The sequence below is a fragment of the Ascaphus truei genome, chromosome 10 (assembly GCF_040206685.1).
Source record: "Ascaphus truei isolate aAscTru1 chromosome 10, aAscTru1.hap1, whole genome shotgun sequence".
Lineage (NCBI taxonomy): Eukaryota > Metazoa > Chordata > Amphibia > Anura > Ascaphidae > Ascaphus > Ascaphus truei.
The window spans coordinates 41,716,649-41,741,721 of record NC_134492.1 but is presented as its reverse complement, the minus strand read 5'-3'; the positions used below and the strand labels follow the sequence as shown (position 1 = coordinate 41,741,721).

The following is a 25,073-nucleotide window of genomic DNA, read 5'->3' as shown; positions in this document are numbered from 1 at the left end:
CGGCACTACACATTGGAGCTTAAGAATATGGCATTTACTGGACTTGAATCCTCCATTCTCAGAATGTCATTGACTCTTTACATTTTTTGATCTCAATTGTGTAGCGGTTCAGGAAGAGAGACAAAGAAGTCGAGAGAAGAGTGACAATGAGGCAGAGTCAACAAGCAGCACCAGCGAGGAAATGCCAGTGGAAAGGATTTTAGAGGCTGAACTTGCTGTAGAACCAAAGATAGAAGCATTTGGAGATGCCAGCTTACCCAACTCTGTAAGCACATGTCCTTTTATAAAAGTGAAATGAAGTGATCAGCTCTCACAAACAGACTGCAATTTGACTTTTACGCCGTTTACAAATCCGAAGATTACAGCACACTCCAATAGGACTAATAATAACATTACAAGTCCTGTTCATGTAGATGTAGATCCATAGTACACACTCTAGTGGAAATAGTGTACATTTATTGTAAAATTATCAAATGTTGGCCTCCACAAGGGCCTTTCTCAAGACAAACAAACCCTTTATGAACATTGACACAGACCCTACCCACAGACTTACGAATGTTACCAGCACTAAAATAATGACAATATATTATGCACAGTATGCTTATGGTCTATTACTACATTCAAACTATATACCCATGGAGACTGATGGCAGATACAATAGATATCTTCAAAAAAAGGTTGGACATCTTTTTAGAAAAGGAAAAGTATACAGGGATATACCAAATAAGTATACATGGGAAGGATGTTGATCCAGGGATTAATCCGATTGCTAATTCTTGGAGTCAGGAAGGAATTTATTTTTCCCTTTATGAGATATCATTGTATGATATGTCACTGGGGTTTTTTGTTTGCCTTCCCCTGGATCAATAAGTAAGCATAGATATAGGATAAAGTATCTGTTGTCTAAATTTAGCGTAGGTTGAACTTGATGGACGTACATCTTTTTTCAACCTCATCTACTATGTAACTAGGTTTAGGAATACACTGATTAATGGTAAACATAAATTGATATTTCTATATTGAGTTTTCTGCCTTTTGCTTTTTTTATATTCTACTATAATTTTGGCAGTTTGTAATAAGGGGTATTTAATGTCAACTGGATAAATCTTAATTGTAATTTAAAAAAATAAATCCTTTCATCTTCAGTGTTCTCCTTTCAATCTACTGTAGACCCCTTCAACAACGAGAAAGGCACACTTTATTTGAAGCTACATTTGCTGTTTGGCTTATTGGTGTTATATTAGAGGACTCTAATCATTTTAAGAACTACAGTAGAAAACACCTGCCAGTGTGTTTGGCTGAGTACCTTTTCCATCATGGTTTTGATTGACTGTCAGTCTTAGTTTAGGATCTATTTTATTGGAGTTGAGTAAAATATATGAATTGCCTGTTAATTACTGGGAGAGTAATGGTACTTGGAGATCCACATTTGATGGAGTGGTACTTTAGCTTTTAAATGTCCAAATAAAGAAACTTCATCATAAAATCTACTGGATGAGTCAGATTTGAAAGCAAACACTGAGCTCATTCAAAACACAATTCCCATGTTCTAATCAATCTGTTCTGTTTATACTTCCTGAAATGTCTAGCTCTTTTTCTCCATTTGGTGAATGTCAATAAAACAAATGTTGTGAAAACGGCAAAGAAAGTAGAGTCCATGATTCTGTATTTTAAAAGGCACATTTCATGTTTTATGTTGACTTTTAAAATTACAGATGGACTAAATAACCTTTTTAGATGTAAACAATCCAGAGAACCATGGGATAATATTCATTACTCTTTGTCCCCAGACTAATGATCCAGTCACTAATATATGCCACGCGGCCGACAAGCAGCTTTTTACCTTGGTTGAATGGGCTAAAAGAATTCCACATTTTTCAGACTTGCCTTTAGAAGACCAAGTCATCCTTCTCCGTGCAGGTAAAGACCGTCTGTCAGTCATCTTGAGTGTTGAATTGGGGTTTTGTGGTGGTGAGGTTAGAATTCTGCCAGTGGTATGTGTGCACCAAATGCAATCATAGCTAAGGGAGTCAGGCAGGGTACATATTTTGTACACACAATATTTAATTATGCCCTCTGCCACTTTTATCTGCAAAGTCCTGACCTCTAATATGAGAACGTGATGCTCTTTAATGGCACTGACTAACATACTCTAATGAACACACGGTACACACACGTTATTTGATTGATACATATACAAACACACTAATGCACACAGTTTACGGAACTTACAGTATAAACGCACACTGATTCATACAGTCTAAACACAGATACACTGACCCAGTGATATACTGAACACACGTTTGCATACAGTATGTGCGCTCATACACACAAGTACACAGATCCACACATACCTATATGCAGTTACATATTGCTGTAATTAGAAGCCTGGGCTTTTGTGCTTCTGTGGGTGCTATGCCCTTGATGATGAATTAAAAACGCTTTTCTCACATCACAAAAATGGCTTTAAAATCCGAGACAAAACATGAAACACAGACCGAGCCCAGTGCTACATCCATTGACACAAATACACGGTACAGTGCCTATATATATATATATATATAGATATCTATCTTTTGAATAAAATGGTCTTTTAGTTTAACTCTTTGGCCAAAGTGTCCTAAGACCATGAGCCCCTCCAAGGCATAATATAATATGGTATTTAGAGGAACCAGATAAAAAGACCAGGTGTAAAAAAAAATGGGTCCATCCCTGGTCTATCTAGGAAAGGTCTTAACACCTCCCTCCACTCCTTCTTTTCCGTCCCTTGAACTGGCTTTACTGCTACACTTGTGGCTTTGCTTTTGTGACTTCTGGCCCGAATTCGTTTTTAGCGTAAGGCAATTCCAAGGTCATCCACATTCCAGCATTATATAAAAGAATCAGAAAAAAGGGGGGGAAGGGAAACACAAAATGATTGTGCCCGTAAAGAATTCACTAAACTGCACACCACAGGTGTAAAATGTAACTTTTAATAAATTGACTTAAAACATATATTACCAAAGATAGGTGTAACGTGAGTTAAAAATAAATTAAATTGAATAGTAAATATATATCTCGTGCATCTATGTCATCTAGTGTGTATAATAGTAATATCCCAGTTAATCAGCTATTGATGGTGGGATTAAAGGCATATGATGCAATAGGTCAGGGTATTAGCCCCTCTGTATCAGCTGTTAGATCAGATGGTAACTGTATGATAGTCAGCGAGACCAATGAGGTAATAGAAAGAAATATAGTGATATCCAGACCTCCTAAAAAGCTTTTTTGACCCACATGGATTGCTGTATAAAATAGTGCTTCCCCTGATCCTTTTCATTGTAGGGTGGAATGAGTTGCTTATTGCTTCCTTCTCCCATCGTTCCGTTTCGGTGCAGGACGGTATCCTTCTTGCTACAGGTTTACATGTGCACAGGAGCAGCGCCCACAATGCTGGAGTAGGATCCATTTTCGACAGGTACTTTTTCAGAAGCTGCTGTCCTCACATTTGGTGATCATTGCCGTAAAGTGTTTGAGTCTCGCTCACTTACTGGTGGGGTCTGTCTCATTCACCCGAAGGCATTCTCATCATGACCAATGTACCCTTCAGAAAAGCAATGGTAATTGTGTTTCATGTTGGGGGAAATGCCTCTGCTGACCTCATTTTCAAAAAGGTTTCTAGAATAAAACAATAGACGGAAACGGGCTGCGTTTTCTTTCAAGACGGAAGTGGAACAGTAGGTTCGTAAATAAAAAGTAGTGGAACTACTACTCATTATTTGTAAATGAAATAAAACAGTAGTACTCCTTACCCCTCAGTACCATCGCACTTAAACCCCAGGCTCGTCTCCATTTTTGGTGTCTGATTGGCATGCATTCTCAACAATTCTGGGAGAACCCCACTCTATGGAAAGTTTTTAGTGGTATATTCCAACTCTTCAGAGTCCAAACTTTTTGGTCAAACATCCCCGTTGAGAACCCCCCAAACTAAATGATTTGGGTCCTCAAACCTTGGCAACGATATTAAAGTATCTTTTAATTATGATGGTGTTTGAAACCTGTATCTGGGAATTACCTGTATCACAAAGGTTGGACCAACCATGCAGGAAAACTTTAAAAGACTATAAAGACATAAATGACTACTTCACTTTTTCACACTGAATTGAGAGCCTTGTTCAATAAGATACTTAGCGGCCTATATAATGTCCTTTACTTGAATGGCTACTTTCTACGGCCTTGACCAAAGCCCATAAATAAGCTCCGATATGGGGTTTATTGCACAGTGATGCCGTGTGAACTGTCGTTTGAGTTAACGTGGGATCGTTTCTGAGAATCCTGGCGTTGGTTATAGGTTTCTTCGATATCTTACTACAATGTCTATTTTTCACTGTGCTGGGCATTTGTGAAGAAGTGTCTGAAATAGTAATAGCTCTGTCTTCGAAGAGAGAGAACGTGATTCGAGGCCCATTGTCCAGCTTGAACATGAAACATTGAATAATCATCCGTATGGATAGGGATTCACTGTGCCTATAAAATGTTATCTACAGCACAGTGTATACTGTCAGAATTAGAAGACCAGATCTCCATTTACAGCACTAAAATGCAGTGTAAATAAACTGCAAATTTTCACGTAGAAACTTAAAAACAGACCAAAAGACATAACTTCTGCAAAGTTATCCGCGTCTTGGAATATTCCAAATATTATTGCATTTATGAGTAAGCACAAGCAATTTGTCCTTTTTGCTCATTCTTTGCATACAGCCTTCATAATCGCTTGCATGCAGTACTAATGACAACCTGACTTATTCACAACTTGTTTTGGAGTTAGAAATACTATAGATATTGACTTTTCTTTGGGACGGTGTAGCTTTTTGCTAGTTGCCCATATCCTATACTTGCTGTAAAGTCTTTAACTCTTATTTTTTTTTTTTTTGGAGGGGGGTTTGGCGGGGATTCTTCCATTAATTCTATCCCAGATACTTTTTAATTCCTATCCCTAATTACCTCCACATCTGCCATGCATCCACTACCTTTCCAAAACTGAAGGACTTCACGTTTCCTAAGACTGCTCTCTTCTTCAGCATGGCCTCCTGAAATAAAATCTCCTACCAAATGAAAAGTGATTTCAGTGGTTACAGTTTGCATTGCGGCCATTGCTTTGTTTGCTGGATTAACTGCTAATCCTTTTATTTTTTATTATCCCTAATAATATGAAATTCCTCCTCTTACACAGGGTGCTGACAGAACTGGTATCTAAAATGAAGGACATGGAAATGGATAAATCGGAGCTGGGATGCCTACGAGCTATCGTTTTATTTAATCCAGGTAAAGGGATCCTCCGAAACTCCTTGCTTACGTCTTCAATGCAGTAGTATGGTTCTGTTCTTGTGTGTCCCTGGAGTTCCTTGTTAATTAGGGGAAGTCATCTGCCTGCCTTAATGTCTGGTTGTGAAGAAGGAATCAGAGATGCGTGCTCCTGATGTCTGTGTATTGTCTGTCTTTATTAATAGTGTGGGAAGACTGAGTGAGTGGTTGCTTTCCATGATGGCTCTGTATAAAGATGAATAAGATCTGAGTGCCCCTCGGGTCTCTTGGTTGGAGATGTATCCCCTTTATTTATAATCGGGAATTGAAGGCTTTGTGTTTGATGGTAACGTGTCCTTCATCTCTCCTTTGGTGACAAACTGGTATACATATGCCTGTTATGTTGGTGCTGGAGGAGGTGAGGTATATGTTTGGGTCGGAGGGGGAGAAGTGTGTCCCTTATGTCTGGGATGGGGAGGTAGAGTATGTTTCTGCATATTTACTTTGAGGCAAATTGTATGTCTCCTGATTCTGTGGTTTTGGGTGAGAGATATGTGCCCACGATTTCTCTATTGGAGGGTAAATAATTTGGGGGGAAACAGCAGTATTGCAAGTCTAACACCATGTGTTGCTACACTTTGTTTGTACACTTCAGATGCAAAAGGTTTGTCAAACTCTGTAGAAGTAGAGGCAATGCGGGAAAAAGTCTACGCTACTCTGGAATCCTACACCAAACAGAGGTATCCAGATCAACCTGGGAGGTGAGGCATTACTTCATACAGCATCTATTGTCCCTAGGCAATAAATATGCTGCACTAAAAATCAATGCCAAGTATGAACATGATCAACTTTAGTATTCAGGTATACTGGCATTTTTTTACTCTTCAAAATAGTGTAGTTATCACACACAGCCATCTGCTGGTCAATTGGATTATAGTTTGTCAATTTACTGCTACACTTGTGGCTTTGCTTTTGTGACTCTAGGGCAGTGGTGGTCAGGTTTTCAGGATATCCCTGCTTCAGCACGGGTGACTCAATCTTTGATTTGAGCCACCTGTCCTGAAGACTAAGCCACTGATTATGCCACCTGTACTGAAGCTTGGATATCTTTGGTAGCTCTTGAGGACTGCAGTTGGCATCCTCATCTAGGGTGTATTTGCTTGTGTGTATATTATTTACAGAACACTAACTATATGTATATACAGTTCTTAAGAGAACACGCATTAGAGTACAGGGAATATAAAATACAATTTGAAGGTAAATGAATGAAACATGAGTAAACATTCAAAATAAAATCAGCTCTCCCAAGAGGTTGCCGTGCAAGAAATGGCCATTTCCCCCGTTTTCTACAATAGTATCTGCTTTCATCAAGAGTGTATCCATATAGAAAATGTTTAACAGGGCTTTACATTTCCGCATGGAACAATGTAACATAATAATGGTATTTGACGTAGCATGCACGCCCCATCAGTGCAAACCTGCTTAGTTTTTGTTTTTTATTCTATCTAACCATGGTCCAAAATGACAAATGGCATCATCTCTTGCATCATCTTCCATTCAAGTGAAATGCCTAGACTGGGATAAGGGGGCCAAAGTGCTAGAGAGTAAGAAGATTGACTACCAGCACTTTGGGACTTCAAAAAAACAAAAAAGTACAAATATTTATTTAGTACATCAAGGTGAGGACAGAAACGTTGATGTACGAAACAAATATTTTCACTTTAATTTTTTTAAATCCCTGTGTGCCAATAGCTGTAATTCTTACAGTGACGGATCCTTTTCTTGTGCACCAAGCAAGTATTTACCTGGCAACGCGAGTGCCCTACTAATATACATTTAGTTTCAAATGGCCTAGTGAGAGCTGCCAGTCTGAATAAAGTGGTTCAGCAAGACAAAGGATGTACTGTAAAAGTTACTGTGTTATAAGTTTACATACTGTATGACCAGGTTTATGCCCTCACACTGATTTTCTGTAGATCTAGTGGTTTGGCATTGTTTCCTGTGCTACAAATGTAGCACGTGACCTTGTGATATTCCGTGTTATAATGGGATATGCTGTGTTATCCAGGGGAAAGGGTTTCCATATGATTCAGTGGGGGGGTGTATGCAAAATATCACAACATACTGTAGTACTGACGAGTATTCTAAAACAAATCTGGGGCAATCACCAACAAGACCCGGGTACATGCTGGGTACATGCTCAACATTTCAGTGACATTTCTGCAGACAGACTAATGGCCCATCGGATTAACAGCGGGAGTCCCTGGCAGTCCCATTCAAACTGAATGGGACTGCCAGGGACCACTGCTGTGTTAATCCGACGGGCCATTAGTCTCTGCAGAAATGTCACTGAAATGTTGCAGCATGTACCTGGATCTTGTTGGTGATAGCCCCAGATTTTCCAAGGCAAGTTTTAGAATACGCGTCGGCCCACCTGTATCACCGCCAAAACACACCACAAGGGAAAAATGAAGCCTGCTAGATACTGTATTTATTTGAGTGACCATTTAATAGACTAAGACCTATGTTAGCTGTTGCTGTTTGACAAGTAGGAATGCCAAGGGTTTTGCTTTGGGTGGTGTGAAAAAGGGCCTGAAATCTTGCAATGGAGCCTGTTAAGAAAAGATTTTGGTTGATGATAATGCAGTGTAAGTATGCTAAAGGTTCCCTCCCTTTTGCAGGTTTGCAAAGCTTCTCCTGCGACTTCCGGCTCTAAGATCTATTGGACTTAAGTGCCTGGAGCACCTATTCTTCTTCAAACTCATTGGAGACACACCTATTGACACCTTCCTTATGGAGATGCTGGAGACACCCCACCAAATCCCATGATGCTGTGCGCTGCACCCGAAATATGACATAACATGAGATCTTGGGCATTGGGGCCCTTCACAGAGCTGTGTCTCCATATTTTTACTGGTGTTTGGCTTCTGGTATTGCAACCAGGGAACCAACTCTGGGTAGCTTTAATAATCTCTATAGTGCAAAACACGTCTGTGGATGACTACACTGGTTTTCCTCCTTCAGACAATGTACAGTTTTGTGCAGAAGGCAAATGCCATCACGTGACTCCTATAACAGGGATTGAAAGCTAAAAGAGGCACACATTTTGTGTGTTTGTATATCATGCCAAGATACTTTTATGAGTCTGTGGTGACCTGTGTAAGGGTTTGTGTGATGTCTGGAGTGTATATAATCTGTGCCATTTCCAGTTGAAAACTTGCAAGAGGTGTCCACATTGGGCAAATTCCTGTGGAAGAGATGTCTGATGCTTAAAACTATGAAACCGCTATGTTATCCCTATACACCTTAAAGCCAGGCTTTCCTGTACAATCTGATTAATGTGGCAGGCTAATGCTTTAGTGAACTTGTACAGTACGAAGAAGGATGAAACAAAAAAAGTGACACAGGTTTTCATGTTGATGCCCATATCGAGATATTTGCAGTTTAAACACTACAACATTTAAGAAACCGTTAGCATATCAGCAGGTAGAGTGGATGGAGTCTAAAGAGTACTTTTTCTTTAGAAGGTAAAATGTGAACATTTCAAAGGCTTGTTTGCCCTTAATCTTTTGCACAAACATGTTTCATTCACTGTTGTAATTGTTACTAGACGTAAATAGAGCCAGGAGACTATGCTCACAGATTTGCAAGTGAGTGGCTCTAAGAGCATCACAGTATAATCCATAGTAGAAACTGTAGGCAAAAAGCAGCACACGTGACCAAATAAAATACATTGTTAAAACACCATAGAGACCAATTTTATCGATCCCTGGAGGCATGATCCTGATGGCCTTTCTGGAGATTGAAACATTGATATATATATAGTGTTATTGTGTCAATTTTTGGCCTCTACTGGATTTGCTTTTTAGATTTTCTAGTATGGTGTAGAGGTTTTATGCAATTGTATTGTGCACACTTAATTTGCACTATATCCTCTGGATTATAATCCTATACTTCTGGAGGTACCTCCGATTAATTGAAGGCCCCTTAACCAGTGAAACGGTTTAAATAAGAGGCACTATGCTACACTGAAGAATAAATGTCTTTCACAATAATTGGTGGTGTGCTCTGGATTCAATTTTTTATGTCAGTACCTATGTTGTTGGGTCCATGGCAGCTCCCACAGACACATACTCTTCGTTTTTGATACAGTGGGCTGGGAATTCTTGTTACTAAAAAAAAAGGAGCGTCTTTATACAACAGTGTTAGCATAAACTAAAAAGCAAGCCTGTAATTACTTCTCATATTCTACAATGGTCTCTGTCCTCTTTAACTGTAAAAATGATTCCTGTGGAATGTACCAGTCGGTTTGCCCTGTGATTCCTGGATTAGATCCTTTTCTATAGAGAGAAAAAAAAACAGCGTCTTTTTTGCTTTGCCAAGATGTAATAAACTGTGCTAAATATTACTGTATCTGAAGGTTTGTTCAACCAAATGGACCTTAAGGTGCAATGAGGCTTAGCATGTTTAGCCAAATTAAGGCTAAATAACAGCTCTTGTGAAAACTAAGGGATTATTTATCAGTCTCTTGCTTGCAAAATTGGTTAAAAAATAGCACCACGTTTACCAAAGAAATGGAATACCATTGGATCCAATGGATGATCACACTTTTGACCTGAAATCACAGTAGTTCGCAGGTTTGTGTCAAGAGAAGGAGACGTGAAGATTCCATTGTCCTATTGAGGGGGAGACGTGATAATACTGTACATGAGGGGAAAAGTACAACATTCTCGCAGGCACAGGCCATGCTCCCCTTACTGGAGGTTATTGCAAAATTGGCAATGTTTTGATTCAAACATGGACCTCCCGGAGCAAGAACATTTTGCAGAAGGTCACTGTTGACTTTTTGAATAATCTCTAATAATCTGAGTGTAGTCGGTATCTGCTTTTGTGTTTTGCTGGATACCTCGTTATTCTTCCAGTGCACCCGACTTATCATATTTACTTTACATGAGCTGTTATAAGTCACATGAAGTTACAGAGCAAACATGCAGCCCAATGAGCAATTTTTACATTGTTACCATCTCTTTATTGAAGATTTACATTGAACCAAGAGATCAAGGCAGAAATAAGATTGTCCTTCTCCATTCTTTTTCCTTATGCTTTTTCTCTCTGCTTTTCACCCCTTCTTTGTTATTTTTAATGGTCGTACATTAGCTGTCGCTTTTAAATACTTCTGAAGCTAAGGAAATATTTCATGTTATTCAGGCTGAAGAAATGGACATGACACAGTATCTGACTGCAGCAGCTCTTAGAAGGCTTTCGTAACAATGTTCTTCGATAGGGAGTGACAATAAATGTTGATGGGTCTGAAATGTGTTGAATTGCTTATACAACTGAGCCTCTATGTTAGATATGTATTCACTATTCCAAATCAAGCTGATTTATATGTACTCTTTTTTTTTTTTTTTTTTTTTTTTTTAAATAAACTGGTAATTTTCTATGAAATCATTTGGGGGTTATAAGGTAGCAACAAACAGATACAGAGTTGCATGTAAGGTGACTGATGCACAAACACCATGTAACATATCTCATATCTGCCCAATCTACCTCTGGTGCAGTCGAGGCTTCCAGGAATTCAGGCTGACGGGAAGGAAAAAAGGGCACCAATGTTTTAACAAAGCTAATAAACAAAATATCACTTTTGACTCTGGGCCGTCCCTTAAGGTTGGAGGAAAGGAGATTTCACCAGCAACAAAGGAAAGGGTTCTTTATAGTAAGCCCAGTTAAAATGTGGAGTTCATTACCCATGGAGACTGTGATGGCAGATACAATAGATTTGATTAAAAAAAAAGTTAGACATCTTTTTAGAAAGGAAAGGTATACAGGGATATACCAAATAAGTATACATGGGAAGGATGTTGATCCAGGGATTAATCCGTTTTGCCAATTCTTGGAGTCAGGAAGGAATTATTAACTTTTCCTCTTATGAGATATCATTGGATGATATGAGACTGGGGTTTTTTGTTTGCCTTCCTCTGGTACAATAAGTATAGAAATAGGATAAAAGTATCTGTTGTCTAAATTTAGCATAAGTTGAACTTGATGGACGTATGTCTTTTTTCAACCTTATCCACTCTGTAACTTTAATTATTTATTTTTTGTTGCGTTCCACAAAAGAATGGTTATCATAGTACAGATTCAAAGGAGATGGGTACTAGAGGGTGACAAAGGAGAAGGGGCACCTGTGCAGCAGGATCTCAAGAGTTGTCAAATGATGGGCAGAGGAACAGCATACAAGTCACAGTTCAATAATCTCACCTGCTATACCGCAGACCACATACAGTAGTTTCTATAGCCATGCTGCTGTCTGGTGTGGCATTCTATAAAGAAGCAACAGAATCAAAGACTGCCGCCCATCCACTTCTCTTACTGATTGAATGCTGCATAACACCCCACATTCCTGTAAGTATGCCTAATCCTATTGCAAACTTTAACGCAGCATTAACTGGTGAGGTGTTGGAAGTGAGCATTGGTATTCTTTTCATACTCTGCTTTACATGTACAGTACTGAATGCTGCTTTTTTTTAAAACTTAAATTTAATTGAGTTTCACAAGACATGTACAAATCATAATACAAACTTTTCAGTGTCAAGTTGATGGTTCGTACAACTTGTTGAATTGTAAAACACTAATATAGGATTACAAGAAGTCTAGACATACAACACGCTGAATGCTGCTTTTAATCTCCTTTGCTGCTCCATTGGCCATCAATCCATTGCGGAGCGAGAGTTGAGGTCAGTGGGATGTTGCACAACATTTAACCACTGAAATAAAGTTGTTGTTTGCAAATCAGATACAGGGACAGTGAATATTTTGCACGTGGACCCGTTTTCCTGTATACTATCCAGTTTCTTGGCCTTATAGAGGTTATTCAGTATTTGAATCCATTACAGTTTCAGCAAAACTGATGACAAACTGAAATGCAATACGTACGTATTTATTTTATTACGTTATAATGACCCTATTTATGTGCAATTGTAAATTTCTATTAACCGCCTTAGTGCCAGTGTACAGCGCTAAAATGGCAATTTAAAGGAGAAGTAATCCTTATGAGAGTGTGCAGTTAGTCAGATGTGGGGACTGAAATGGGTCTGTTGCAGATTCAGCCAAAAAGCAATCTCATCCTGGAGTCCATACAGGGGGTATTTATCTCTAAAGCTATTGGTGGGTGAGCCAACTCGCAAGCAAACTATATTAGGTTTGGGGGAAGATTCATGAAGCGCCCGGCACAAGCTACCTATAAGGGATCTGTCCTAACATCCAAGATGACAGGAAGTGACCATCTTCTCCAAAGCTACTGTGGCCATCTTGCTTCCTGGCAATTCCTGCTCTTAGTCCCTAACAGGAAGCAAGCCTCTCTTTGGACCTCATTGCCAGCTGCTGCCTCTGGCCTTTTAAGTAGCAGGCTGTTGCTATCTGACTTAGCTTGTGCAAAGTATTTAGTACCTTGTCCTGTCTGAGCTCTGTCTTTGCCTTTGTTTTGCCTGCCTCGTCACCAGAACCGGACCAGACTACCCCTTGCCTGTCGCCTGCCTCGATCCCAGAACCGGACCTGACTACCCCTTGCCTGCCACCTTCCTCCACCCTGGAAGCGGATGTGACTACCCCTGCATTCCAGACCTCTGTTCCCAGGCCAAGGTCGGTGTATTACTACCTACCTCTGCTTTGTCCGTATCCTGTTCTGCAGTCTGCAGCATTGCATGAGCCACACAATGGACCCCGCAGAGGTAGTGAACGCCGTTACCTATCAGGGCCAGCTTCTGGGTACCCATGCTACGCTGGATCAGGAACTGGACTCGCTCTCCTCTACACTGCAGACTCAGTGCCCCGGGTGGCTCCGTCTACGCCCTTGCTTTTAGTTGGTGACGTCGCACTAGTATCTGTGGTCCTAAGGGAACTCCGGATCCCTACTCCGATCTGCTATGGAGGGTTCCCCTCGGCTTGCAGAGGATTCCTGAACCAGTGTCAGGTGCAGTTTGACACACAACCGTCATCCTCTATCCACAGCTCTTGAGGGGCATATATTCTTTCTCTCACGGATGAAGCATTGGCTTGGGCATCACCTCCTTATGAAAAGGGTTCCCCTTTGTTGGATGACTCCATCACCTTCATTCAGACCTTTCGTACAATCTTTGATACTCCAGGTCGTGCGGCTTCGGTTCGAATTAGCACTCCTGCAGATAAAACAAGGCTCTCGCACCATGGGACAATATTCTATTGAGTTTAGGAGTCTAGTGAAAATGGTCTGGACGTTTGGGCGCAGAGGGCTGTAACAGAGGAAAAAGCTGTGTATGGAAGAAAACAGTTTTTCATCCATGTACATTAATTCCAGTCAAATCATTAATTATATGCAATTCATATTACCACTTGTCTTTTCATTCGGATGCTGTAATCCATTTAAGGCTGCATACCCAGAGTGATTATTATGTTAACACAAATGACAGCGTCATGCTAATCACCCAAGTGTGTTTTGGACTAGGTCACCAGTTATGGTAATCACTATATACAGGCTGGTGGGTGTATAAGAGATTCCACCTAGCCCCATGAACTATCCCCTATGAAGCGAATGGACTTCGCGAAATGCGTAGGGTGTCCTTGAGCCACCATAGCCCTGCACTGATGTCACAATACCCGGAAGAGACTCCAGCTACACAGAGCTTGAAACTACCTAACCACACCGACGGAGCTTACCGGAGCACTACCCGAAAGGCGGTTGGGGAAACAGCAGCACACACAAGGGAGAAAGGAAACCAACACCGAGGGGAGCGGACGGCCCCCGGGTGAGGATCCCATCAGCCCAGAGTAAGCAGGAGACGCTGCAGACCAAGTGCCTGGACATAAAGCTCCTATGGTGAAAATCTGGAAAGCTTAATATTTGACTGCGCACACACAACTTCTGTTTGTGAGTTTGCAATCTACTTTATTTTTCAACTTATTAAAAACGTTGTTATGCCATGTTGTTTTATGTATTCCTTCATTAAGGTACTGTACAGTTCCACATTTCTTGAGGACTGCAGAAGGAATCTTCACAACTACAAATCATAGAGACTCTCAAGCTAAGTATCTCTTCCATGTACTGTATCCTGAACTGCTTATTAGTTGAACACAAATAAGAAAACTGTTCTTTCATACACAGCTTTTTCCTCTGTTACAGCCCTTTGCGCCCAAACGTCCAGACCATTTTCGCTAGACTCTGTGAGGGGACCAGAAAGAATTAAAAATGGAGGTACAGGTCTTAGTTTCGGTCTGCAGTGTATGTGCCCAAACTAAGGTTCCTCAAACTTCTGCAGCCACTGCCTACACCCTCCAGTCTTTGGACGCACCTATCCATGGACTTTATTGTGGGACTCCCCCCCACCCCCTCTCTCAAAGCATGACTACCATTTTCGTTATTGTTAACCGTTTTACAAAACCGGCTCATTTTGTACCCCTACAAAAGCTTCCCTCTTCTGAACTGGCAGACCTCATCACCAAGGAGGTATTTAGTCTGCATGGACTGCCTTAACAGATTTGTCTGACAGGGGGGCTCAGTTAATCTCTACATTTTGAAAGGTGTTCTGCCGGCGATTGGGGATTGATCTCCATTTCTCGTCTGCCTACCACCCACAATCTAATGGGTAAACTGAGTGCACCAATCAATCCTGGAGCAATACCTCAGGTGCTATACTAACGAACATCAGAACAATTGGGCAGAGCTCCTAGCACTGGCAGAGTTTGCCTGCAACAGTCTATCACATGACTTTCTGGGCTGTTCCCCATTTTTATTTGCAGCTTGAGGATACCAGCCCCGTACCCTTCCCCTTCATTCTCCATTAGTAGGTGTCCCAGCGGCTGATACCAGGGCACAGAATTTGCAGGACCTTTTGGAAGGCGATTCAGGCAACCCTTCGCTCGGCTACCGAGAGACTAAAAAATATCAGCGGATAAGCACTGGAGGCCATCACACCCATACTCCGTCTGGGATAAGGTATGGCTCTCGACACAAAACATCTGTTTATGCCAGCCTTCTGCTAAACTCGGACTGCGGTTCATTGGTCCGTACAACATAATCCGGAGGATCGATGAAGTCGCCTTTTAGCTGGAGCTTCCCTCCTCATGAAAAATTCCGGCCACTTTCCATGTATCCATATATAATTTTGATTATTTTGACTTGCTGATTTAGGCCTCGGTCATGCTCCCTGCTGGCGTGCTGAGGCGCAGGGAAAGCGGGTGCTTTCCCTGGCCTTGCGGTTGCTTACCGCACGCGCTGTCCGCGGGCCATCAGGGGGCGGGCCTGGGGCGGGTGCGTCACTGGCCGGGGGCGGGCGCATCACTGGTCGGGGGCCTACCTGTCATTAGGAATCGCTTTTCTGAGGATCCTCCCCCTCCTAGTCCGGTAACCGCTGAGGGTCAAATCGAATACGAGGTACAACAGATACTCAATATTTGGTGGATTGGAAGGGGTATGGTCCTGAGGAAAGGAGTTGTGTGAAGAATCTTCATGGTCCAGCCCTGGTCAAGGCGTTCCACTATCAGCCAGATAAAACAGGATCTGGTCGCGCCGGAGTTCGACCCTGAAGGGTGGGTATACTATAAGGGATCTGTCTGGACATCTAAGATGACTGTCAACTGGAAGTGACCTCATCTTCTCCGATGCTATCGCTGCCATTTTGCTACCTGGCAATTCCTGCCCTCAGTCCTAACAGGAAGCAAGCCTCTCTTTGAACCTCATTGCCAGCAGCTACCTCTGGCCTTTAAATAGCAGATAGTTGGTATCTGACTTTGCTCATCCAAAGTACTTTGTCCCATCTGAGCTCTGTGTTTGCCTTTGTTTTGCATGCTACCTGCCTCGACCTCGGAACCCGACCTGACTACCCCTTGTCTGCCGCCTGCCTCGACCCCAGACCTGATTACTCCTTACCTGCTGCCTGCCTCCACCCCCGGAACCAGACCTGACTACCCCTGCATCCCAGGCCAAGGTTGGTGTATTACTCCCTACATCTGCCCTGCGGGTCTGTATCCTGTCCTGCAGTCAGCAATGTTACACTACCGCATCCAGCGTTCACTTCCATTCCACTTGAATGGAAGTTGATGCCAGATCGGTGCTTGATGAGTCTGCCTCTTAGTAATTACAAATGGGGACAGAACATCAGATGTCATTGTAGTTGAGAACGTTGGTTCCAGTGATAATCAATCAGCGGGGTGTAGTGTAGCATAAAGAGGGCGCACACCACAAAAAGTAAGGTTTAGATTTTAGGAGGGCTGTCTTTGAAAGAGATGGGGATATAAAAGGAGCTCTTTGGGAGGGTGGGGGTATATCAGTAGAGTGCAAAATAGGTGGAAAAACTCAAATATACAATAATAAGTGCAACAGACTTTGATGTCAGGCAGGTTAGCAAAAGCATAAGAGAAAATTGCGCCGTTTTAAGGAAGTGGAGAAAACATTGGTATATAAGCGGGAAAACAGAAGGAGAAATGGTAAGATTAAAGACAGATCTCAGGTAACATACAGGAGGAGATGATAAATCTGATTTTGATTATTTTGACTTGCTGACTTAGGCCTCGGCCATGCTCCCTGCTGGCGTGCTGAGGCGCAGGGAAAGCGGGTGCTTTCCCTGGCCTTGCGGTTGCTTACCGCACGCGCTGTCAGCGGGCGGGCCTGGGGTGGGTGCGTCACTGGCCGGGGGCGGGCGCATCACTGGTCGGGGGCGGGCGCATCACTGGCCGGGGGCGGGCCAGTGACGTCACGGAGCTGGTTCGCCCTTATTGGGCAAACCGCTCACGTGACCGGCCTGTCGCGCCGGCAAGCGGGGGAATTTTAAATTCCCCTAAGACCTGCACTTCCGCGCGCGCTTGCGGAAGCGCAGGTGAGCCCTACTAAAGCCGCTCTAATTGCGGCTGTAGGGGCTCAGTGCTGAGCGGGAGCGCACGTCAGCGCGCTTCCGCCAGCAAGCAAGGAACATGGCCGAGGCCTAAGGTGATGGGTCAGAATGTATGCATGTCTTTATTTATATAGCCAACCACGTACGAAACTGAAACTAGATTTAGAAAAGATTGTAGGGGAGATAGGTGAGAGGCAGGAAGACTGGACATTAGAAGGTTACAATAGTCGAGACGGGAAAGAATGAGGGCCTGTATTAGAGTTTTAGCAATAGAGCGACAGAGGAAAGAGCGTATCTTTGTAATGTTACAGAAGAAAAAACGTTTTAGCTAATTTGTGAATGTGAAAGGAGAATGTGAGGGAGGCGTCAAATGGGTCACCTAGGAAGTGAGCTTGTGATACTGGGTGTATAGTGAATGGTGGGATGTGGCTTACCTAGATTTTAGTAAAGCCCTTGTCCCACATTAAAGACCCACAAGTGGGTGTGTGTGGGAACAAATAACGCAATATCAGAGCAGAGGTTATTGTGTCTCTGCTAGTGCATTATAGTTAGTATTTTGTGAATTTGAAAGTTCGTATTGCAGTACCTGATTTTTGTATCTGCCGGTGGACGTTTAGCCAGTTTTTTATTTTTTATTTTTTTTAGTAACTTTTATGCTCGTTAATCTGTCTCAATAAGCTTTTTTCATTTTTTGAATAGTGTGTGTGTGTGTGTGTGTGTGTGTGTGTGTGTGTGTGTGTGTGTGTGTGTGTGTGTGTGTGTGTGTGTGTGTGTGTGTGTGTGTGTTAAAATAACAGTGGACTAACTTAAAAAAGGCAGTAGGCAGTCGGAATAAAAAAAAACAATGCAATTAACTAGAAAAAAAAATGCAGCTCCCATAAAGGATAATCCCAATCCATAAACCATGAAAAACAAAATAAAAAGGAGTGCAATATACCAATAGAAAATAAAAATATAAATTTAATAAAACAAACAAAAAAATGCCCCTGAGTCGATAAACTATGGGAATGATTCGATAATACAATCATATATAAAAAAATATATAATGATTAAAAAAACAATAAGGCCCATCACGTGTGTGTGTGTGTGTGTGTGTGTGTTCCCTGTTCTGCAACTCCTTATAAAGAGTATCCTTCCATACAGGAGTAGCCAGCTTTGTCTGACTGATCACGCAGGATATCAGTTTCCATAGGATTCCATGAATATCCCACCATAACACAACTGGTTAAAATAACCCTTGCTAAATCTGTATGCTTAAAAATGTTAAGTCTAGAAATCAACATAATACAAATGGATGTGGAATAAAATATATATTTATTTAATCAATATATATATATTTTTTAATGAATACATGCAACGGGGAAGAATGATGACTTATGATCCGCGATGACATTATTTACGTTAAGTTATGTTGCAGGCAAGTTTTGACATTTCCCCGCCGAGCATATTATAAAATCAAAATAGTACACAAGGTTCCTAGATAAAAGATACACATACTGAATGCCTTTAACATTTATTTGCTTTTCTGAGAGAAAAAAAAAAAAAAAACATTTTTAGCAAGGATGGCAATTTTAATATATGGCTTTTTTTCACTGTAAACATCTCTGGGGTCAGGAGAAGAAGAAAAAATGCTCTGACAGAGGCCACTGTGATTGTGCCCTACATTTTCTTTCCTTAATTGAAACCAAATGTGGTACAGGTTGCATGCTGGGAAGTCTGGCAGGCTCTGCCGTACCCAAAAAGTTACAGTACAGTTCTCTCAAAGGCATCTTACATCAGCCACAGTACCTCCCTGCAGACGCTGGAAACTGCTCCTCTCCCCACAGCTCTAGATTTAAAAATCTGAGGAAAGGGTTTGATCAGAAAGATTCAGGAGAGGGAAGCGTTCACCGGCTTATAAGGCAAATCTCACCTCCAGAAGAGTGAAGTGTTTACAGAAGAGACGGTCTGCCGTTCGGGAAAGTGAACTCTTGGCTAACGGAAAGTTAATGAGACCCCCCCCCTGACCTGCAGAAGAAGTTTACTAAATGGATTGAAGTTTGGCAGCCAGAGCGAGGCGTCCTCTGGGTGGTTTATAGGAGGACGATCTTATATCAAGAAAAGTTCATTAAACGGGGGAAAGAAAACTACCTGACATCCAGAAAGCCATCGTAAAGAGGGGTGAAAGGGACAAGTTCACTGATTCCGGAAAAATTAAGAATTGGCAGAAGGGATTATAAAAACGGTCTCCAAAAATGAGACGGGCACGAAGTTGATCAGAAGAAATAACTAGACGGATCAAAAACAAAAAAACAAAAAAAAGGATTTTTATAACGTGGATTAAGAGCCGCAGAGATCACGTGGGAAAATCTGCAGCTGAAACGTATGTTTTTCCTTTTTAAGGGGTGCATGGGGTTATTTTCTGTACTTTGATGCATAGCAGCGACGTTTGCCCTCACTGCGGCGTCCGTTTGAACCGCATGCGAAAGAGCAAATCTGATGTCCTAAATGTTTCCAGTATTTGTCTCTGGATTGAACGCACGCTGCAGCGTTTAGTGATTCCTCTCTGGTGACAGGCGTCTGTCTCTTGGTTTAACCACCTACATTACAAGTGGGGCTGGCAAGACAGTGCTTCACATGGCACAGCTGGCTCCTCTTGTAGAGAAGCAGGAGAACCTGGTTCAAATCCCGGTGTCGGCTCCCTTTGTGACCGTGAGCAAGTCACATTACATCCCTGTGCCTCAGACACCAAAATCATAGATTGTAAACTCCTCTGGGCAGGGAGTGAGCCTGTGCTGCATACAGTGCACTATACTGTAATTGTGAAGCACTTTGAGTCCCATTGGGAGAAAAACGATACATGAAATAAAGTCATTTTAAAGCGGCAATCCGGAAATCTGAAGGATTTCATTGTAAGAACGCTGACCGTGGGCAAGTCACTTTATCTCCCTGTCTCCAGCATCAAAACTAGTTTATAAGTACATCATGTATCAGACTCTCCGTGCCACACTGCTCCCCAGCAAAAATCTATGTACAGTACAGCACCGTGAACACTGTGCTATATATAGAATAAATGAAATGTATATATTTTTATGCCTGCAAGAAAGGTGACTGCCACGTTCTCTCATTGAAGTGATGCGGAGTCCAAGGAGAAATTGTAGTGTATCAATATAGAAGTTATATGGTTCCTGGAATAAATAGGATTCTTGTTATCTCAGGCCCATAGGGTGCTAATCTTTAGCACATCTTAACACTAATTTGAATGGGAGTTAGGGCATGCTAAACCATAGCACTCTTTAGTAAATATGGGCCTTGGTGGGCCAACAGAGATCTTTAAAATTGTGGTCTGTACTTTGCATAAGAGTTTAAGGGCTCACCAAAAACGAATGTGAGATCCTTAAAGCACACGAGCGACTGACACCTGTAAAGATGCCACTTCATGCAAAGGAATTGAAAGCGAAAACAATGTTGAATGCTTCCATTTTTGTCAGTGTTTTGCAAACAAAAAGGAAAATAATAGCTGTGACTGCTGCATTAATCCTATTATTACTTTGCAATGGGTTCCAGCAGCAAAGGGATTAATAGGGGATCATATGGGTGGGGGTCTTTACAGAGGCTTCGCGCCGAGGATCTAGCGCTATGTGCCATTGACTTAAATGGCAGTTATCGACAGATTTATTTATTAAAATGTTTTACCAGGAAGTAATACACTGAGAGTTACCTCTCGTTTTCAAGTATGTCCTGGGCACAGAGTTATGATGACAAATAATACTTGGTTACAAATACATAGTTACTTAAGTGAACAGGGTATACATTATATACTGCTGCGGCACAGTTTATTCGAGCATTTGCCCGTTCTGTGCCGCAGCAGTAGCCTGGCGCGCGCCCGAGTGTGACGGGCGCACGCCGAAGCAGCGGAAGAGCGCCCTCCGATCGGGGCGCTCTCCCTACCGCTGCCGGGTCCCCCGGAACCCCCTGCCGCTGTCCCGCGATCGCGGGACACCAGGGCTCCCTCGGGGAGCCCCTGGACACGCGTGCAGGGGGCGCACGCTCCCGATGACGCGTGACCGCGCGGCACGCCGAGGGGCGGCCACTAGCAAGCCGGGAGATTTCCCGGCTTGCGGTACCGACCACACTTCAATAAAGTGTGTCGGTAGTGTACAAGACACTGCATGCACAGTTAGAGATAATATATATTATGGGCGTATGTAACAGTTACAGACCAGACTAAAATGTGAGGCAGCTTTAGTTTTGAAAGAACTTAAACTGGTGGTGGATGTGAGAGTCTCCGGTAGATTGTTCCAGTTTTGGGGTGCACGGTAAGAGAAGGAGGAGCGGCCGGATACTTTGCTGAGCCTTGGGACCATGAACAGTCTTTTGGAGTCAGATCTCAGATGATAAGTGCTGCATGTGGTGGGGTGAGGAGCTTGTTCAGATAGATGGGTAGCTTGCCCAGAAAGTATTTGAAGGCCAGACAGGAAAGGTGAACTTTGCGCCTAGACTCTAGTGATTACCAATCTAATTCTTTGAGCATTTCGCAGTGGTGTGTTGTAGTTGCTTTGGAGAACAAAACGACAAATTGAATTGTAGAGGGTATCAAGTTTGCTAAGGTGGGTTTGGGGTGCCGAGCTGTATACTATGTCCCCATAGTCGATAATTGGCATTAGCATCTGCTGTGCGATACGCTTTTTGACCAGGAGACTTAAGGAGGATTTGTTCCAATAAAGTACACCTAGTTTGGCATAGGTTTTGGGTGTCAGGGTATCAATGTGCATCCCAAATATTAAATGGGAGTCAAACCATATGCCCAAATATTGAAAACTAGTTACAGGGGCTAGGGTGGTATTAGCGCTAGTTCTGAACTGGAGCTCAGTCATTGGAAGCTTTAGAAATTTAGTCTTGGTCCCAAATACCCTTGTTACAGTCTTGTCAGTGTTTAAAAATAGTTTGTTTTGGGAGATCCAATTTTTAAGTCTCAAAAAGTCAGATTGAAGTATGTTCAAGGTTGGAGAGGCTAGGGCTGTGTGCATATAAGATTGTGTTATCTGCATACATGTGTATTGAAGCTCCCTTACAAGCGGTAGGAAGATCATTGATGAACACTGAGAAGAGTAGGGGCCCCAGAAAAGAGCCTTGCGGGACACCACAGGTGATATCCAAGGCGTTAGAACCTGAGATGGACACATGTTGGGATCTACCTGATAGGTAGGAATGAAACGAGTTTAAAGCATGCTTCCCTATTCCAAAGCACTGGAGTTTGTTAAGCAAGATAACATGATCAACAGTATCAAAAGCCTTGGATAACTCACTGGTGCAATATTCCTAGAGTTTGCAAAGTTCCATTCCACACTGGATCTCATTGCAAACTTTTAGCAGGGTAGATACTGTGGAGTGTTTGGGGCGAAAGCCAGATTGGAATTGGCTAGGGAAATTTGTCTTGGTATAGTAATCGCTTAATTGGGAATGAACACATGTTTCCATGATTTTGGATAGTATTGGGAGAAGAGAGATTGGCCTGTAGTTTGAGACAGTGTTTTTGGCCCCACTTTTGAAGATTGGGACAACTCTGGCAGTTTTCCTGGTCTTATGGGTACGGCCTGCAGACAGATTAGAGTTGACTATGGAAGCAATTGGTTTGGCTGGGACACCAAGTCTTAGGGCTGGGACCCGCTGCGCCCGGCGGCGCGGGCGGCTGCACGGGCTTTCCCCACCAGCAGGGGAATCCTCCCGAGCCGGTCCCAGTCCCCCCTCACGGCACAGCTCACTACACGCTGTGACGCGTCAGCCGCTAGGGGATACAAGAGAATTGTAATTCCTAGCGTCGACGCGTCACGTGGTGTGGCTGTGAGCCAATGAGGAGGGGAGGCTTCGGGAGGAGGAGAGGCATCGGGGAGCGGGGAGGAGAGTGGAGGGAAAGCAGCGAGAGTGCCTGTGTGTGTGTGTGTGCCTGTCTGTGTTTGTGTATGTGTGTGCCTGCGTGTGTGTGTGTGTGAATGAGTGTCAGCGAGTGAGTTAGTCTCCTGCTGCAGCCGGATACAGTGTCCCTCTCCCAGTGCTGTCTGTACAAGCCCAGCCGATCACACACCTAGGGCAGCCCGCTGCAGCCCGAGCCCGTGGAGGGGGGGGGGGGGGGAGTAGCGGGTCCCTCCGTTTAAACCACGCCCCCCGCTTAAACCACGCCCCCCTCCCACCCACTCCAGCCCCGGCTTCCGCTACTTACAGACCGCATATCGCGGTCTGTGTCTGTCAGCGCCCCGCCTGTCTGCAGTTTTAATTTGAGGAGCACTTGTGTAATCTCCTCTTCAGATACTTCGACAAATTGAAAATTGCGGGCAGTGTTGGGAGAGTGTGGGGCTATGTGGGTACTCTCAGAATCAGGTTCAGGTTTGTGGTTTGGGCTGCGTTTCGCTAATAAGTTAGTGGCACACCCCACACAGTATTCATTGAATGCATTTGCATTGTCAGTGGGATTTGTCAGAGTAATATCCCCCTTAGTGATATTACTTGGTTGTTGATGGCTAGAACGCTGGAATATATTGTTCATAACCTTCCAGAAGTTAGCTGGGTTTGATGTATTCTGGCGAAGATTGTCAGAGTAATATTGTGCTTTTGCACGCCTTGTTTGCCTTGTGCACATGTTCCGCAGGCATCTGTAGTTATTAAGATCCTTGGTAGTGCCAATTACTTTGTAGCTTTTCCACAACTCATCCCTGAAATGGCAGAATGCTATAAGGTCAGTTCTAGCCCATGGAACGCCCCAGGATCATACAGCCTTATACCCCCTCCCACGCCTCAGGCCCATACAGCCTTATACCCCTTCCCACGTCCCTGGCCCATACAGCCTTATACCTCATCTCATGCCCCAGGCCCATACAGCCTTATACCTCATCCCATGCCCCAGGCCCATACAGCCGTATACCCCCTCCCACACCCCAGGCCCATACCTCCTTATACCCCCTCCCACGCGCAACTTAGTGCTGGCTAGGCAGCTTTGTACAAATACCTTTTGCAGGTATAACGAGTCCCTATCCCACAGAGCTTACAATTTAATTTTAGTGCATGAGGCACAGAAAGATAGACTTTCCCAAATTCCCAAGGAGATCTGACACTGCTTCAAACCAGGTTCACCTGCTTCAAAGATCCTATATACGCACATAAGTGGGCCAAGGTTCAACAAAGTTACTATATGTTTTTAAGGGGTTCCACTGTGTTAGTCCATCTACTGCCGGGTGAAAGCCTCCCAAATTGTGCTCTAGATCGTGTTCTTATGAAGCAATATTATGTCCTGATTTTTTCCCACCAAATAACATCTTGGTTGTTTAAAAAAATCTTTCTGTTCTACATCTTGCCCATTGCCATTCCTTCTCATCTAGGGAATTATTTCACACCACTGTGACAAATAGCAGGTATTGGTATCATCGTTTATTCGCAAAGCGCCAACATATTCCGTAGCGCAGTAATCCATTCCAAAGAAGCCTATTACAATGTGTATCACTGGGAGGTTATCCTAAATATTATGCCACTGGTAAAATCATTCTGCTAGTTACTGGGAGAGGGTGGAGTATGTTATAATATCTGATTGCATTCAAACTAAAGTGACATTCTACATTCTGCCCATTGGAAAGCCATTCCAAACACGCCTCGGTAACATTGCCCCAGGACTGCCAGACCTAGGAGTGTTTTGTTTTATAGAGGACCTTGATCAATAAACCTGCATTTGGTTAAGCTGGACTTTCCTGTTTGGACTCTGGACTGCATGCATGTCCTTCCCTATTTAGTAGCCAAGAGAACATCACCCACCATGGTGTGTGTGTGTGTGTGTATATATATATATATATAAATAAATCATACAGTGTTCGACAAACCTATACATTTGCTCGCCCCGGGCGAGTGGATTTAACCCCCGGGCGAGTAAATATTGGCCCAAGCAGCACACGTTTGGTACTA

The 25,073-nt window shown here is 42.9% G+C and overlaps 2 protein-coding genes across 6 annotated transcripts in view; both read left to right on the top strand.

Moving 5' to 3' along the window:
- The window catches only part of RXRG (retinoid X receptor gamma), a 112,554-nt gene extending 101,857 nt beyond the window's left edge, over window positions 1–10,697 (top strand). For both annotated transcript variants that reach the window (XM_075616813.1, XM_075616814.1), the window contains exons 5-10: window positions 105–265; window positions 1,791–1,920; window positions 3,325–3,457; window positions 5,213–5,304; window positions 5,939–6,044; window positions 7,965–10,697. In XM_075616813.1, the coding sequence (XP_075472928.1) occupies window positions 105–265; window positions 1,791–1,920; window positions 3,325–3,457; window positions 5,213–5,304; window positions 5,939–6,044; window positions 7,965–8,112 (770 nt within the window). In that variant the 3' untranslated portion in view covers window positions 8,113–10,697. The remainder of the gene's footprint in view (window positions 1–104; window positions 266–1,790; window positions 1,921–3,324; window positions 3,458–5,212; window positions 5,305–5,938; window positions 6,045–7,964) is intronic.
- An 8,194-nt stretch (window positions 10,698–18,891) lies between these two features.
- Window positions 18,892–25,073, top strand: part of DDR2 (discoidin domain receptor tyrosine kinase 2) — a 106,251-nt gene continuing 100,069 nt past the window's right edge. For 2 of the 4 annotated variants that reach the window (XM_075616797.1, XM_075616794.1), the window contains exon 1: window positions 18,893–19,511. The gene's annotated coding sequence lies outside the window, so the exon portion shown is untranslated. Of the gene's footprint in view, window positions 19,512–25,073 lie in introns of all 4 variants that reach the window. The other 2 variants (XM_075616798.1, XM_075616796.1) reach the window with 2 other exon arrangements.